At 37.2% G+C, this 18,967-nt stretch overlaps 1 protein-coding gene across 5 annotated transcripts in view; it reads right to left on the bottom strand.

Moving 5' to 3' along the window:
* PCNX2 (pecanex 2) overlaps positions 1-18,967 on the bottom strand; it is a 402,596-nt gene that overhangs the window by 195,548 nt on the left and 188,081 nt on the right. For all 5 annotated transcript variants that reach the window (XM_037017074.2, XM_037017075.2, XM_037017071.2 and 2 more), the window contains 2 exons: positions 17,404-17,513; positions 16,128-16,224 (listed from right to left, as the gene is read on the bottom strand). In XM_037017074.2, coding sequence (XP_036872969.1) covers positions 16,128-16,224; positions 17,404-17,513 — 207 coding nt within the window. The remainder of the gene's footprint in view (positions 1-16,127; positions 16,225-17,403; positions 17,514-18,967) is intronic.

Raw genomic sequence — 18,967 nt, 5'->3', positions numbered from 1 at the left:
TCTTTATCCATTCATCTACTGATGGACACTTAGGTCGCTTTCATTTCTTGGCTATTGTAAATAGTGCTGTGATAAACATAGGGGTGCATCTGTCTTTTTCAAACTGGGCTGCTGTATTCTTAGGGTAAATTCCTAGAAGTGGAATTCCTGGGTCAAATGGTATTTCTATTTTGAGCTCTTTGAGGAACCTCCATACTGCTTTCCACAATGGTTGAACTAATTTACATTCCCACCAGTAGTGTAGGAGGATTTCCCTTTCTCCACAACTTCACCAACATTTGTTGTTGTTTGTCTTTTGGATGGTGGTGATACTTACTGGTGTGAGATGATATCTTATTGTGGTTTTAATTTGCATTTCTCTGATGACAAGCGATGTGGAGCATCTTTTCATGTGTCTGTGGGCCATCTGAATTTCTTCTTTAGAGAACTATACGCTCAGCTTCTCTGCCGATTTTTTAATTGGATTGTTTGCCTTTTGTTTGTTGAGGTATGAGAACTCTTTATATATTTTGGATGTCAATCCTTTAGCGGATCTGTCATTTATGAACATATTCTCCCATACTGTACAATGCCTATTTGTTCTGTTGATGGTATCTTTTGCTGTACAGAAGCTTTTCAGCTTGATATAGTCCCATTTGTTCATTTCTGCTTTTCTTTCCCTTGCCAGGGAGATATGGAGATATGTTCATGAAGAAGTTACTCATGTTTATGTCTAAGAGATTTTTGCCTATGTTTTTTTCTAAGAGTTTTATGGTTTCATGACTTACATTCAGGTCTTTGATCCATTTCGAATTTACTTCTGTGTATGGGGTTAGACAGTGATCCAGTTGCATTCTCTTACATGTAGCTGTCCAGTTTTGCCAGCACCATCTGTTGAAGAGATTGTCATTTCCTCATTGTATGTCTATGGCTCCATTATTATATATTAATTGACCATATATGTTTGGGATAATGTCTGGAGTTTCTATTCTGTTCCACTGGTCTGTGGCTCTGTTCTTGTGCCAGTACTAAATTGTCTTGATTACTGTGGCTTTGTAGTAGAGCTTGAAGTTGGGGAGTGAGATCCCCCCACTTTATTCTTCCTTTTTAGGGTTGCTTTAGCTATTCGGGGTCTTTGGTGCTTCCATATGAATTTTTGAACCATTTGTTCCAGCTCATTGAAGAATGCTGTTGGTAATTTGATAGGGATTGTATTGAATCTGTATATTGCTTTGGGCAGGATGGCCATTTTGACGATATTAATTCTTCCCAGTCAAGAGCACAGGATGAGTTTCCATTTGTTAGTGTCCCTTTAATTTCTCTTAAGAGTGTCTTATAGTTTACATGGTATAGGTCTTTCACTTCTTTGGTTAGGTTTATTCCTAGGTATTTTATTCTTTTTGATGCAATTGTGAATGGAATTGTTTTCCTGACTTCTCTATTGGTTCATTGTTAGTGTATAGGAAAGCTATAGATTTCTGTGTATTAATTTTGTATCCTGCAACTTTGCTGAATTCCGATATTAGTTCTAGTAGTTTTGGAGGGGAGTCTTTAGGTTTTTTTTATGTATAATATCATGTCATCTGCAAATAGTGACAGTTTAACTACCTCTTTATCAACCTGGATTCCTTGTATTTCTTTGTTTTGTCTAATTGCTGTGGCTAGGATATCCAGTACTATGTTAAATAACAGTGGGGAGAGTGGGCATCCTTGTCTTTTTCCTAATTTTAAAGAAAAAGCTTTCAGCTTCTCGCTGTTTAGTATGATGTTGGCTGTGGGTTTGTCATAAATGGCCTTTATTATGTTGAGGTACTTGCCCTCTATACCCATTTTGCTGAGAGTTTTTATCATGAATCGATGTTGAATTTTGTCGAATGCTTTTTCAGCATCTATGGAGATGATCATGTGGTTTTTGTCCTTCTTTTTGTTGATGTGGTGGATGATGTTGATGCATTTTCGAATGTTGTGCCATCCTTGCATCCCTGGGATGAATCCCACTTGGTCATGGTGTATGATCTTCTTGATGTATTTTTGAATTCGGTTTGCTAATATTTTGTTGAGTATTTTTACATCTATGTTCATCAGGGATATTGGTCTGTAATTTTTTTTTTGTGGTGTCTTTGCCTGGTTTTGGTATTTGGGTGATGTTGGCTTCATAGAATGAGTTTGGGAGTATTCCCTTCCCTTCTCTTTTATTTTTTTGGAAAACTTTAAGGAGAATGGGTATTATGTCTTCTCTGTATGTCTGATAAAATTCTGAGGTAAATCCATCTGGCCTGGGGGTTTTGTTCTTGGGTAGTTTATTGATTACCATTTCAATTTTGTTGCTGGTAATTGGTCTGTTTAGATTTTCTATTTCTTCCTTGGTCCAAAAGGTTGTATTTTTCTAGGAAATTGTCCATTTCTTCTAGGTTTTACAGCTTGTTAGCATATAGGTTTTCATAGTATTGTCTAATAATTCTTTGTATTTCTGTGGGGTCCTTCGTGATTTTTCCTTTCTCATTTTTGATTCTGTTGATGTGTGTTGATTCTCTTTTTCTCCTAATAAATCGAACTAGGGGCTTATCTATTTTGTTTATTTTCTCAAAGAACCAGCATCTGATTTCATTGATTTTTTCTATTGTTTTATTCTTATCAATTTTATTTATTTCTTCTCTGATTTTTTTTACATTACTCCTTCTGCTGACTTTAGGCCTCATTTGTTCTTCTTTTTCCAATTTCGATAATTGTGACATTAGACTGTTCATCTGGGATTGTTCTTCCTTCTTTAAATATACCTGGATTGCTATATACTTTCCTCTTAAGACTGCTTTCGCTGCGTCCCACAGAAGTTGGGGCTTTGTGTTGTTGTTGTCATTTGTTTCCACATATTGCTTGATCTGTATTTTAATTTGGTCGTTGATCCATTGATTATTTAGGAGCATGTTGTTAAGCCTCCATGTGTTTGTGAGCCTTTTGCATTCTTTGCACAATTTATTTCTAGTTTTATACCTTTGTGGTCTAAAACGTTGGTTGGTAGAATTTCAATCTTTTTGAATTTACTGTGGCTCTTTTTGTGGCCTAGTATGTGGTCTATTCTGGAGAATGTTCCATGTCCACTTAAGAAGAATGTGTATCCTGTTGCTTTTGGGTGTAGAGTTCTATAGATGTCTGTTAGGTCCATCTGTTCTAGTGTGTTGTTCAGTGCCTCTGTGTCCTTACTCAGTTTCTGTCTGGTGGATCTATCCTTTGGAGTGAGTGGTGTGTTGAAGTCTCCTAAAATGAATGCATTGCATTCTATTTCCTCCTTTAATTCTGTATTTGTTTCACATATGTCAGTGTTCCTCTATTGGGTGCATATATATTTATAATGGTTATATTCTCTTGTTGGACTGAGCCCTTTATCATTATGTAATGTCCTTCTTTATCTGTTGTTACTTTCTTTGTTTTGAAGTCTATTTTGTCTGATACTAGTACTGCAACTCCTGCTTTTTTCTCCCTGTTGTTTGCATGAAATATCTTTTTCCATCCCTTGAGTTTTAGTCTGTGCATGTCTTTGGGTTTCAGTTGAGTGTCTGTAAGCAGCATAGAGATGGGTCTTGCTTTTTCATCCAATCTATTATTCTGTGTCTTTTGATTGGTGCATTGTTCATTTATATTTAGGGTGATTATTGAAAGATATGTACTTATTGCCATTGCAGGCTTCAGATTCTTGGTTACCGAAGGTTCAAGGTTAATTTCCTTACTATCTAAGAGTCTGACTTAACTCACTTAATATGCTGTTACAAACACAATGTAAAGGTTCTTTTTTTTTCTCCTCCTTTTTCTTCCTCCTCCATTCTTTACATATTAGGTATCATATTCTGTACTCTTTGTCTATCCCTTGGTTGGCTTTGGGAATAGTTATTTTAATTTTGCATTTGCTTAGTAATTACCTGTTCTACTTACTTTACTGTGGTTTTATTTCCTGTGGTGACAGCTATTCAACCTTAGGAACAATTCCATCTATAGCAGTCCCTCCAAAATAGACTATAGAGATCGTTTGTGGGAGATAAATTCTCTCAGCTTTTGCTTATCTGGAGATTGTTTAATCCCTCCTTCAAATTTAAATGATAATCTCGCCCGATAAAGTAATCTTGGTTCCAGGCCCTTCTGCTTCATGGCATTAAATACATCATACCACTCTCTTCTAGCCTGTAAGGTTTCTGCTGAGAAGTCTGATGTTAGCCTGATGGGCTTTCCTTTGTATGTGATCTTATTTCTCTCTCTGGCTGCATTTAATAGTCTGTCCTTATCCTTGACCTTTGCCAATTTTATTATTATATGCCTTGGTGTTGTCTTAGTTGGGTCCCTTGTGTTGGGAGTTCTGTGCACCTCCATGGCCTGAGAGACTATCTCCTACCCCAGACTGGGGACGTTTTCAGCAACTACCTCCTCAAAGACACTTTCTATCTCTTTCTCTCTCTTTTCTTCTTCTGGTATCCCTATGATGCGAATATTGTTCCATTTGGATTGGTAACAGATTTCTCTCAATATTCTTTTATTCTTAGATATCCTTTTTTCTCTCTGTGCCTCAGCTTCTTTGTATTCCTCTTCTCTCATTTCTATTTCATTTATTGTGTCCTCCACTATATCCTGCCTTTAATACTCTCCATCGTGCTGTTCAACGATTGGATCTCTCACCTGAATTCATTCCTGAGTTCTTGGATGTCTTTCCATACCCTCCATTAGCATGTTGATGATTTTTATTTTGAGCTTCCTTTCAGGAAGAGTCCCGAGGTCCATGTCATTTAAATCTTTCTCTGGAGTTGTATTAATAATTTTACTCTGGACCAGGTTTCTTTGGTGTTTCATATTTGTATATGGCGCCCTCTAGTGTCCAGAAGCTCTAATCTGGAGCTGCTCAGCCCCTGAAGCAATGCTGGGGGTCACAGGGGAGTGGTATTGGTGCCTGGGAGGAAGAAAGAGCTGTTTCCTGCTTCCCGGCTGCTATGCCTGTCTCCACTGCCTGAACCAGTGGGCGAAGCACACAGGTGTAAGATTTTGTCCCAGAGAAGCTGGATATGGATCCCTACTTTCCACAAGTGACTTGAATCTTAGTCTCTCCAGGAATTTTGCCTGTATTAGCTTTCCAACCCCATACTTTCACAGGTATCATGAAACCACCATGAAATGTAGGTTTGTGCTCCCAGAGCAGATCTCCTGAGCTAGGTATTCAGCAGTTCCAGGCCTTCCACTCCCTCCCTGTTCCATTTCTTTTACTCTTGCCTGTGAGCTGGGGTGGGGGAAGGCCTTTGGTCCCCACCAGGCCACAGCTCTGGTAGGTTACCCTGTTCCATGAGGTCTGCTGTTTTCTCCAGGTGTGTGCAGTCTGGCGCAGTCCTCTTTCCTTTTGCTCTCAGGATTAGTTGCACCAACTATATTTTCTAATTGTATATGGTTTTAGGAGGAAGCCTCTGTCTCTCCTCTCACGCCACCATCTTTAATCTCTTTTTCCACTTGCTAATAATTTTCTATCACACAGAATTGTGGTGTGAGCAGAGGCCAGGGAAAGAACAAAGCCAAGTTAGGCCAAAGAATGTTACTAATACTACAGATACATGCACAATGGCCTGTTAGCTCAAACTGGGCACAATATTGCTGACTAAAAGATCTAGAAGTGTCATAGGGATCATCAATTTTTTCTTTCTATAGAAGCCATTAACTAGAGGACACAATTATTGAACATTTTAAGATATCACACTGTGATGAGAAAACTGTGAAACTATCAATAATCACTATCTTATACTGAAAAGGAATTATGCCTCTTAAATACTAGTTTGAATGTTCAGCCAATTGTACAGGAAATTGTCTACCTACATTCTCCCAATTTTTTCATTTGTTTTTAAAATTAAAATATGGGGCTTGCAAGTCATGCTGCTGGATTTCTGACTGAATTAACATTCAACTGATAGGAAGAAATCAGGGCAGACTAAGTGGAGGAATAATGACCTGAACCATCTAATGAAATAATCAACATGGCTTGGTTAAATGTAATAAATAATACAGGGAAGACATACATTCCCCACATCAATTTATCAGTCACCTGCTAATGTTTTGAAATTCGTATCTCAAAAGTTTACAATTCATGTACAGGTATTGAATATAGGAGGAATCATAGTAGTAAACTAAATTCTAGTTTTATTCTTAGTAATGGTAATTTGCTTTTTGTGCAGGGAAAATCACTGGTTTTTAATTCTGAACCTATAAAATTTTTGTGATCAGAGGTTTTTACCAAAACTTTACTGTTACTTAATGGCCAAATCTCAGGTTATCTCCTTTCAATCCAAACACTTAAAAAAGTCCAGACCTTCCCAGAGGGAAGTTATGTAATTTACTGAGTCTTATGGCTATAGAGATATGTTAATTTTTCTTTCCTATTTTTCACTGACATGGTTTTATGTCATTTAAAAATTACTGAGTGCTTATCCACAGGAAGATAAACATTTTCCCAAATATTCTAATTAAATATTAAGTGTCATCTTTAAATGACCAATCACCCTTGTCTAAAGGCAATATAGTGGGCTGCCAGGGCAACTGCTATGGGGAGGAGCATTACATTTCTAGGTTTCTTGAAGCAAAAAGGAGAATAAGCTCCAATATTATATTTCATAGCTGGGTTATATACAGGAATTCCACTGATTTTACTCAGTGTCATGAGTATCTTCTGCAAATACAAACCGTTACAAAGCCCTTATTAAAATGTTCTTTCTGCCCATTTCTCTCCTGTATTATAACTTTTAAACAGCTCTAATGATGTATAACTTACAAAAAACCTACACATTTAAAGTGTGTAATGTGACAGATTTTGACATATGTATAGCCCCATCAAACTGTCACTATAGTTAAGACAAGTAGCATACCCATCACATTTCAAGGTTTCCTCTCCTGATCTTCCCTAATCTATCCCGCTTCTCTTCTCATTGTCCTCAGGCAACCACTGATCTGCCCCATCACTGTAGTTTGTTTTTATTTCCTAGAATCTTATATAAATGGAACTGTAGAATATTCTTTTGGGGTCTGGCTTCTTTCACTTGGTGTATTCTGAGATTAATCCAACTGGTTGTCTATATCAATAGCTCTTTTTATGGCTGTATAATATTCTTTTGCATGGATATACTGTAGTGTGTTGGCTCAGTCACCTGTGGGTAGACATATTAGTTGTTTCTAGTTTTTGGCTACTGCAAATAAAGCTGCTATGAATATTCATGGACATGTCTTTGGACATGTGCTTTGTTTCTCTTACTCTTCTACTAATACCTATTAGTAGAATGGCTGGATCATATAGAGGGTTTAGGCTTAACTTTTTAAGAAACCGCCATACAGTTTTCCAAAGTTGTAACCATTTTACATTCTCACTGGTGGTATATGAGAGTTCCATTTGCTCCATATCCTTGACAATACTTGCTGTAGTCAGTATTTTTTTATTTTAGCCATTCCAGTGTAATGCAGTGGTTCTCAACCAGGGACAATTTTACCTCCCAAGTAACATTTGGCAACATCTGGAGACATTTTTGATTGTTACATTTCAGGAGGAGGGGGTGATACTGGTGGGTAGAGGCCAAGGATGCAGCTAAATATTCTACAATACATAAGACAATCTCATCTCTAAATGAGGGAAAGGATAATTTTTTAACAAGTGGTGCTAGAAAAATTAGATAGCCATCTACAAAAAAAACTAACAACAAAAAAAACTTGAAATCTACTTCACATCACATATAAAAAAATGTGCATCATAAGCCTAATTTAAACTGCCCAATATCTCAAAGAAAAATAAAGGAAATCTTAGTGACTTTGGGCTTGGCAAAGCTTTCTTAAATAGGACACTAAAACCTGGAACTGTGAAAGAATAAAGGTACTTAAATTGGACCTCATGAATATTTAAAACATTTACTCTTTAAAAGACATTGTTATAGAATGAAAAGGGAAGCCAAAGACTGGGAAAAAATATTTCTAAAACATATATCCAACAAAAGTTTTATCTTTAATAAATAAAGAATGTTACAGCTCAAACAGTTCTGCCCACCCCATTCCCAGTTGCAGATGGGTAAAAGTTTTTAACATATCCTTCATCAAAAGAGATGGCAAATGGTAATTACTGAGCTTTGCACTCACAGTGTTAATTAATGAAACTATAGACCACTCTCTAAACACTGGTGAAAGTAACATCAGCGAAATACAAAAACAGTGGTTTTTTCTTTCCCTACAGACACCAGAAAGCAGATATTATTCTGCACAAAACTTCAAGTTTTGAAAATACTATTTTTTTTTTTAAAGGAATCTTGAAAGACACCTGGGCCTCAGAGATTATTACTATATCTTGTGGCAGTTGTCTTTAACACTGTTGAAAGTTTGTAGTTTTGATTGATTTTTTTCATTAAATAATATTTTGCTCATTTAAGTGTACATTTTTATGTTTCTAAAAGATGTAATTATATATGAGGTTTCTTGGGTGTTTTTTGATCCAGTTTTAGTTTTGTTATTCCAAAGGACAATTACTGGTACTTCCCTATTCTTTCACTTGCTTGAGGGCTAAAAACTCCGTGACTGTTGAATTACTTATTGTAACAAAAGTTTTAGAATCTCGTTTCATTTTGATAAATATTCTGTCTTAAAAGTGCATTGTACAATGTTAGGTCTTACAAAAATGAGAGTACCAAATATCTAAGCAAAATGCAAATTTAGAAGGACTCTGTAATTTTTTAGTATTAATTATGTTTCTGTTATAGGATAATTGGCAGCACTCTAAAACATAAAGAAAAGGGAAAGGTCATTCATGATCATTACAACCAGACACTAACAATATGAGCATTTTTTTGTGTGTTTTCTGGGCTGCTGTTTGCCTGTGAATGCTGAGCTATGGTTCTAGCTATAATCATGATGTATATGGACTTTTCCAGCATATTATACAAAGGTCTAATCTTAGTGTGCATATAATCTACTTTTTCAACAGTACTTCCTTTTCTTAGCATTTTATACACACTATTATATAAACTTACCAACAGTCACTGGTGCCATATACATACACACATACACATACAGTGTCCATAGTGAATCAAAGCATTAATTCAGTGAAGAAAGTGAATGAGTTATAGTTAGTGCAAACATTCTCTGCTAGATAGTAGATTGCCTTCCATTTTTTACCATGATGAAGTATGCTGAAATCACTATTTTTATGGACCTAAATCTTTTTTCTTATTTTGAATTAATTCTCTAGAAAAACTCTGACAAATAAATTTATTGGGTCATAGGTTATAAATATTTTTTAAAGCCCCTGATAAATTTTTCTTTTTCCAGATGATTGCAGTAATTCACACAAATGCAAACATCGTCTAAGAGCTCTCATCTTGTCACAATTGGCAATGTCATTAATTTATCCTACGCTAATTGAATGGACAAAAAAATGCCATCTTACATTAATTTGCAATTCTTTATTTACAAGAAGGGTAAATATATGTCATGCACTAACTGACTAAATATTTCATCCCTTAGTGAAATATATATTTTAATATCATTTGCTTATAGAGTTTAAAATTTTTTAAGGTGTAAGAATTGTTGGTATGAGAAAGATATTTAACTTTGTCATATTTGCAACAAACTTTTACTTTATTCAAATAAAATTATTTGAATTTTATTGCTTTTCTAAACATATAGGAATTTAAATTTTTTATGTACTCAAATCTGTGTGTGCATGTGTCTTATTTATCTTTATTTCATAGATTCCAAGCCTGGAAAATCATTCCCTCTAGAATTTGAATAAATGTTTGATTTGATTTGATTTCATACCATTTTTTTGAATATTCCTTTTATGTTTTTTAAAATGTGAACCATGCATACAAAAAAGTGCATAAAATACATATGTGCAATTTAAAGAATAATTATAAAGGAACACATCAGTAACCAACTACTGGGTCAACTACTGGGTCAAGAAATCTACCATTCCTAGAGTGCAAGAAGTCCTATTGTATGTGGCTCCCTGATTATAAACCCTTCTTTCCCCTCTTGGCGTCTCTGTCAACTACTCTGACTCTGGTGAAAAGTAATTTTTTTGCTTTTTTTTGGAAAGATAATTTTGCTACCTATGTATGCAATTGTAAGCAGTTCAGTTGTATGCCGATTTTTATCAATAGATGCCATCATACTGGAAGTATTCCTTTGTGTCTTGCTTCCTTTGCTCAACATCATATAGTTAAGATTCATCTATGCCATTGCATATGCCTCTAGTAAGGGCTTTTCTTTTGCTATACACATTTCCAGTGGCTTCAGCTTGATTCTCTTCTGCACAAATGCTACAATGAGCAATGAAATTTACACACATATTCTGGTACAAATGTGCAAGATTTGTGTGAGGATAAATATCTAGCAGTAGAATTGCTGGCTGTAGTGTATATGTATCTTCAACTTTACGACATCAAACTGCTTCCAAAATGGATAGTAATTCACACCACCACCACAAGTTCCCATGCTCTATAATTTTGTTAACACACTTAGCACTGTGAGAACTCTTAATTTTTGTCAGCCAGGTAGGTGTGAAATAGCACCATTGTGGTTTCAGTTTGGAGTTTCCTCATTAATAATTAGGTGGCATATATATTCATGCTTTTTGGTCATTTCTAATTTTTCTTTTGCCAAGTGCATGTACAAGTCTCTTGCTCATTTTTAAGATATCTGGCTTTCTTGTAGATTTATAGGAATTTATATTCATCTTGATGTTAGTACTTTACCAACTATACCTATTTAAATAATTGTTTCCCATTATGTAGTTTGTTTTTATAAGTCTCAGTTTGGGTATACATTTGGTCATGATTTTAATGAATTTGAATTTTTGTGTTATTTAAAAAATTTCTTTCATAACTTAGAACTATCCTAATGATAATTTCCTTTATGATGATTCTATGCACTTTGTGGTTTTGTCATCTCATACTCAGATTTATAATCCATCTGGAATTAAAGAAAGTGTGGCAGACGAGTCCTATTGTATTTGGCTATTTATGAAGAACTTCTATTTTTTTTATAACTCCATTTTTCCCTCTGTACAGGTTTGAAAGTTATTTGCTCTGTCTCTATTCCTTTAGATGTTATACTAAACATTCCAAGACACATACTTAATCATCTTAAGTTAATAAATATAGTTATTCATCTCTTGGACATTACCAAGAACTCACAAGTTTTGTAGTTCATTTCTCCTCCCACGCAAAGTTGTATGTTATTTGTAGTTACAATAACATAATATTTTAATTCCATTATTTTTAATAATATTTAAGTATTTAAATATTTTATCAAATTATTTAACTATTATTAATGTTTTCATACATAACATTTTAATTCTACCTTTTATTTTTTAAACGAACTATACACTGTTATTATGGTTTTATACAGTTAATGTTTGTTTAGATTTACCAATGTATCTGCCATTTTTTTTCTTTTTGTTCTGCCTGAAAATTAGGCCTTCCATCTGAAGTCTTTCTGTTGAAGAATATCCTTCAGAATTACATTTTGTGAGTGTCTCTTAGCTTCTGTTTGTCTAGCATGTTTTTATTTTGCCCTCAATCTTGAAAGGTATTTTCACTGGGCATACAGTTCTTGATTGCCAGTTACTTTTTTTTCGACACATTAAATGTATCACACTACTGTCCTCTGGCTTCTGTGGATTGCTTTTAATAAAGGAGCTTTCAGTCTGTCATTCATTTGAATGCAATCCGTTCATTTAACTGCTTCAAGATGGTGTCTTTGTGCAGTCTCACAATGGTTCATCCAGTGTGGATTCTTTCTTCTTTAATTTATCCTGCTTGGGATTTGCTGGGATTCTTGAATCTCTAGATCAGTGTCTTTCATCAATTCTAGTAAATTCTGAGATATTATTTCATCAAATACTGATTATGTTTCTGGAATTTATCTCTTTCATATTTCCTAATTTTTTGTCTATCAGTGTTGCATCCTGTATACTGTCTCCTGTCTTTATATTTCACTTTATTTTTTACTAATTTCCTCTTCAGAGGCATCCATTCTCCCATATGTCTTTTTACTTCCATTGCTTCATTTTGTTGACTGACTTGTTGTTTAGGAAGGTCTACTTTGTTCTCTTTCAAACATGCTGTATCTTTTAAAATACTTCCTATTTTCTAAAAATTTTAACCTTTTACTTCTTTGAACATAATACAAGTATAGTTGTTTTAAAATCTGTGTCTGATAGTTACAATATCTGAAGTATTTGCAGAACTATTTCTGCTGGTTCCTTGTTTTCTTGTGTGATTTAAAAATTTTCACTGAAAGCTAAAAATTGGTTTGGGGAATACTTGGAGACCTAGGAGGGAGGAATCCTCCTGGGAGGATTCATGTTTATTTTTTCCCAGAGATATTTCCAGTTGGGGGGCTCTTTATAGTCATACCTTAAGGGGTTTTGTGCCATCCAGATGTTAGAAGTTGTACTGTAAATCCATGAAAAGCTACAACATCTCAAGGACTATTCTGCTGTAGGCATGTTGCTCACTGAGGCAGGTTTGCCTGCATTCCCCGGGCACTGAGGAGGATGGAGCTGAAATCCTCTGGTTCTTCCTCCCACTGAGGGAGGGCCCCTTAGCATCCCAGCTTCATGAGCAGAGGGTCTCCCACTGAACCCACCACAGCATGTTTGGGCTTTAATCTCTCCTCCCCATAGCATAAGGGCTGAAAGCTGAGGTTCAAGGTCCCCTAGTTGGGCAGTGCCCTTAGGGTAAGAGTAGCTTCCTGCTCTGTGTCTTCCAGGTTTCCCTGTTTAGTCAAATTTTAACTTGATAATTTCTTATTATTTTGTCAACCTCTTGTCACATTTAAAAAGGATTTTTTTTGTATTTTATTAAGAATTTTGTTTTAATCAGTAGAGAGTTTTGTTTTGATAAATTATCCTGCCATTACATCAGAGATAGAGAAGTCTTACTTGACCTCCCTCTCTCTCTCTCCATCTCTCCATCTGTCTTTTTCTCTCCAACTTCCATTGGTATCTTCTGAGGGATTAGCACATAAAACCCCTTCTTCCCTCCCACTGCTAAACAATCACCTCAACACCATACATGATTAATCAAGTATTGATTGTGACATTTAATTTTCACATAATACACTCATATAAATAATTCGTCTCCTTTCTGTGTTTTACAGATTTACTAATCCCATTCTCAAAGCTTGGGTGAGTCTCTTATTTTTTTTCTGACTAATCAGTCTTTAAAATTAAAGTGCTAAATTTTAATCTCAAAGTGCTAAGATCCTCTTTCTTATTCTTTTTCAGATTTTTAAAGCTATTATTAACTACTATTTTCTAAATGAATCTTAGAATCATTTCCCCAAATTGTGAATATAATTCCTTTGGAACTATTTTTAACTATATTAAACCTACACATTTATTAGAAAGAATCAGCATTTAATACATCTCAGCCTTCTTCTCAAAATCAGGTAATATCTATATATAACTGCTTATTCAGGACCTCATCTACATTTCATAGACTGCTGTCATTTTATTTATTTCTGACACTAGTTACATCATTCCTATTACTAACTCATCTATTTTGTTACTGTTGTGAGTTAGATCATGTTTGCATTGTATTTTCAAAGGTTATCTCTGATGTGGTAGGATGTTCTTGGCCCTGGTGGCATTCATGAATTCTCTTATTAATCATAATCAATTTCAATAAATTTTTCTGTGCTTTCTATGTGCATACAATAATGCAATCCACATTTTTTTCTTTCAGGACTTATACTAGCTCAAACTTCTGAAACAATATTCAATAATATTAATGTTTCATTCTGTATTTCAATGGGTCCATGCATGAGTGAATGTTTCAAATACACTATGGCATTCTATGTAGGACTTCATATTCCAACCCTAAAAAGAAGCTTTTGAAGCCCTGGTCAACACTGCATACCCAGTAGATTTAGAAGCAAGGGGGCCTCAACAAGTTTCCATGATGCAACCAATGGTTTAAAAGAAGCTATTTGAATTGTAGAGACTAAAAATTAGGTAGTTTTGCTTGTTGGCTGGCTTGTTGTCTCCAGAAACTGAGAAAAATAGGTAAAATACAAGGGACAAATCTCTACATGATGGAAAGAAGGTTGAAATTGATGATGCATGAGCACAGAAAATGAAGGACCATGCCAACAGGACAGGAAGGCCCCTGAGCTGGCCAACCAGATTCTATTTTTCTTATCTTAACTTTCTAACTTTGGTAATAAACTATGTGCACAACTTATGTGTTCACATGGAAATGAGCTGACAGAGCTTAGGTATCTCTGTTTCTAGATCACTGTCCCTTAAAGCATGCTCTGCAGGTCACCTGAACAGAATTGCCTGAAGAGACAGTTTTGCAAATATGCAGATTCCCCTGGGGAAGGGCTGGAAAACTGAACTAATGGGGCTCCTTAGGGGCTTCCTGTACAAGGTAAAATTTAAGAAAAGAGACCGAGAGAGAATAAGAGGGACAGAGAGAGACAGAGAAACAAAATCAGGGACAAGGACAGAAATTTTATATGTGCACCATGGCACAAAAGGCATTAATGCATCAAATTGTAGAAGCTGAATCTAGATAGTCCCATTAAAATATTATAATTAGACCAGAAGACCTTTCAGAGAAATGAACATACACATCATATTAAATCACCTATAAGTTATGTGCTCTGCCTCGGACAAAGCTTTTCAAAGTGCATGAAAGCTGAGAGAGGCAGCACCTACACCATCACGTCTAATTATACTAATGAAATGCCATCAGTGTCTGCTATGCAAATTTCTGGGTGAATTTCATTGTAATTCATACATTATTTTTACTGCAATTGTCATCATTCATGAAATCAAGGAACTTTGCAGGGGACAGTTTTTCTCTGATATCCATGAAAAAAATGTGTGGGTACACTTTAGGCAACACTGTGGGTTTTACAGAAGTTGATCTGAGGGTGTCTGTAGGATCTTCTCCCTCTAGGTCTCCTGCATAAACACTGGAGATCAGGTTATTAATGCTGTATTTGGAGGTCAAATGTTTCTCTTCTTTTCTGGCTTCCAACTCTTCAGCTCTCTTCATCTCTCACCCTAATTTTAAACATATCTCTGCTTTCAAAATGCATGATTTTCAGCACCCTCCTTTTCGGTAAGTGATTTGTGCATTGACTCCCTTGTGGTGCCAAAAACCTTCAGCTTGAATGATGGCCACAATCAGAGAAACAGGGGGCTGACTATGAGTTCTTAAAAGTGCTATCATGTTGACTGAATTGGGCACATTGTCTTGAAATGGATTGCAATTTAACTCCTCTAAATGCAATGGAATGTACTGCTCCCCTACTATGTGTCAGGCACTTCAGCAAACAAGGCAAAAGAGACATGGCTGCTGGCTAGAGGAGCTTGTAATCAATAGGCCTTTAAATGCTTGTTCTATGATCTGTCATTCCTCAAAACACAGCAAAAGCCTGACTCTGAGACATCAGACTGCTCTAAGCTCAGTACCCAAATGATAGAAATTGCATCATCATTGAGCATTGCTTTTCAAAGTAATGTTTGGAAGCTGAACATCTTTCTTTTAGTCCTGTACAAAGGTTTCTTCCTCTCTTCTGTTCCTTCTTCCTTTTCCCCTCATGTGCTCCAACCAACATGCTTGCTCCTTTCTCCAACACCCCAGACATAAATCGAAAGCCCAAGGGCCCCTAACAATGTCAACCTTGAGCCAAAAGACCCCAGAAAGAGCCCTCTGAGCTCAGCATGAGTCTGAGGCAAGACAATGCAGGGAGGGCTGTGTGGTGCACTTCAGGAATGCATTTTGGTTGCATGTGTACTTCACAAGCACAGTCGCCTGCTGCTTGGTGCCAGCAGTGGACGGGACTGACTGACTGAGCTTCATGGAATATCCAGGCAGACCACCACCAGCAGAGGACCAACTAAGCACTTGTGGCATGTGTATACACAGCATCTACCTTCGAGAAGCTCTAAAAGGTCCATGCCCAGCAGGGAGCTCAACAGTCATGTGCTAGGTTTGGGCCAACATGAGGCACCCCTTTCTGCATTGGTCGCTCTCCTTCCCGTCCAGCAAGAGCCCCTCTGAGAACCCGAGCTTTGTGGACAAGCTCCACACCCCAGCAAGCAGAACCTTTGCATACAGAGCTCAACACAAATGTCTCACCACTGACTCTTTCATCTTCTGGGGCAGAGGGTCAGCAGCCAATTCTTCCAGGTTTTGGTGTAAAAATTTAGGAAGCAATCTGCATTGAACAAAGGACCTGAAAATGGACAAACACACAGGTTTTACTTTTCAAAATATGTGATTATTATAATGTTTGAGCAAAACAGCCTCACCTTAGACCTCATACTCACGAATCATGAAAGCAGGTGGTCTCTCCTTTAAATAACTCAAGATAAAGAAAAAGAGGTGCATAGGCAAGTGGTCACAAAGATAATGTTTCAATTTTCATTCTGATTCAGGTGGGCAAGTCCCTCAAAGAGGTATGGGCACCCCCACTGTCAACAGCTAACCCAGCTAATGGAGATTCTCTATTTCTGCCAGCCCACTCAGCTTCCTTGTCACCAAAAAATGGCAAAAAAACTCAACATTCCAGTGAATTATTTGACAGAAAAACTTATGTAAACAATATTTGACTTTTCCCCATTTTTCTATGACTTTCATTTTGCTATACCTGACAGCCTAACATTATGGTTTCTCTGGACCCCAAACAATATGGTTATTTCAGGTCTAAATATTTTGTAAGTTGAACAAACTACATGAGATGATTGACATCTGATTGCAATTGATTGATATCAGAAACAGGCATCATATGAAGGGTTTTCACTTCCAAAGTGCATATTTATCAAAGATTTAAAACACATGATTAAAAGGAAGACTGGAAAGCATATTTTCAAGTGACTAAACATTATTATCAAAAAAAAGCACAACACTATTATCAAATACATTTTAAAACTTTGGCACATGCTTCACTTTAAATCCAGAGGCCACTGACTGCATTGGGAACAAAAAGCAACAGAGGTAAACAAAAACCTTTCAGAAGTGCAGGTCTGGTCTCCCCAGGGTCACTGCCCAGAAAACAGGCAGCAATATCATTTCACAGGCCCAGAGAGGGTTCTTGCTGAGGTTGGAGCTTCTCATACAACTACACCCAGGGGAAAGTCAGAGACCACAGGTGGGTGCTGGCAGCCTGCTGTTCCTGGCATTGTGCCTTTTAATACCAAAGCACCAGGGAAAAGGTTAAATGTTTACTGGAAGTTGACTCTAGACTTTCACTAGCTTCTGGTGGGTCTACATTTCTCCCACCCTTGCCTAGTAGCCAGCTAGTTTAGCTGCAAAAGAACCCCAACCACCATGGCACTGATGGGCTTTCTCCCCTCTCGGTGAGACGGCGAGGCTGCCCGAAGCACGCACGGCTGTGTGGGTGTGTGTTACTCACAGAAGCACAGAGGGGTCACTGCTCTGCCTGCTCAGGTGGTAGGAAAGCGCAACCAAGAGGCCACAGAAGGCTGAAAACAGCGCAGGGATGTGCTGTGTGCTCCATGGTTCCTATGAAAGACATCAGACAACCAAGTCACTTCACAGTGGGGTGCTCCATGGCGAGGTACAGAAGTCAATTTCACTTTCTACACAACACTGACAGGTATGTGTCTCCAAGGTCCAGCTAGACGGATGTGGTGACCTGTGATCACTCATGCCAACAGACAGAGCAGCACCTGATGGTCACACAGAAACCGTGCCTATCACACATGAGCATTGATATTGATGGGGGATGGGGTGCAGGTGGGGGAATTTCAAACTAATTGAACAAACTTATGAGAATGCAATTACTCAACCTTTTCTGAGGATATATTTCCTTAATCTTTCTGAAATTAAGTTTAGGATTTATAAGATGTAACATTAAACATGTGTTGTCTGTTCTGAAGGCAATATAATGCTTGATGATAAGAACTGCATTTCTTAGTGTTTATGTATTCAGTGGTTTAAAAGGTGTAAGATATGTAAATATGACATAAGAGATCATATCGAATGACTGAAATAAACTTGGTAAAAATTAAAGATAGTCTTATGAAGAAAGAGAAAAACGGGCTGAAATGAAAATAGTGAAATACTTAAGATTTGGGCTGAAAGCAGCACAGGTGCCAGTGGTCAGTGCACTGTGCTCAGGATGGAAGAATTGAGCACAGAAATATACATTCCCACCCCCCCCGCTGCTATGAGCAGTGGGGGGCCTAGGACCTTGCTCTCCTTCCACCACATCTGGTCAACACTGACCTGGCCTCACACACAAAGAAGAAACCTCTATATATTTACCTTTTCAATCAACATCAGTAGAAGCTACTGGTGCCTTCTTAAAGCTGAATCTAGTAAAGGACTCTATGCTTTTCTCTCAAGATTTTGATCATTTAATTCACCAAGTGTTTATCTGAGAAGATGAGTTATTCATTATCTTAAAATCAACTATACAAATGAATGAGTTAAGTGTGCTCAGATTAATCTGTGACTGCTAACGTAGTCTAGAGAAGCAAACGTTACCCTGGGTGGAGGCAGTGGTTTTATTTTTGCAGGCTTCACTGTCCTAGGAATGGAAGTACATTTCCTTTATCTCCCTTACAGAGACGGTCTAGGAGCCTGAATGCAGCATCTGGAAGGGAACTGAAGAGTGCCAATTCTCTCCAAAGCTGCAAGCCATGCCAGGCAGGCAGGAGGTGAGACTGATGCCCCAGTGCACATCCGGCGCGCCTCAGCCCCCAGGTGGCCTCCTGGTGTGCTGGCACAGTGACTTCCTAGCGAGCTTATTCCTTACTTTCCTGATTCTCGCAGATGTCTTCCCTACCAGTTTTGCAGGAAAGTTCTGCTGCAGGGATAAATGTGTTCTCTGCTCCTCTCTTTTCCCCTTGGAGTTTCCTTCCTGCTCCAAGGAAGAGGAGCAGGTCCTCCTCTTCAGGCCGGCCCTCCCCTAGCACCATAGAGTAGTCCTCTTATTTCCTTGATCTTAGAGC

This window comes from Manis javanica, chromosome 7 (assembly GCF_040802235.1).
Source record: "Manis javanica isolate MJ-LG chromosome 7, MJ_LKY, whole genome shotgun sequence".
Lineage (NCBI taxonomy): Eukaryota > Metazoa > Chordata > Mammalia > Pholidota > Manidae > Manis > Manis javanica.
Note: the sequence above shows the minus strand (reverse complement) of the source record. Positions and strands in the feature narration are given on the sequence as shown.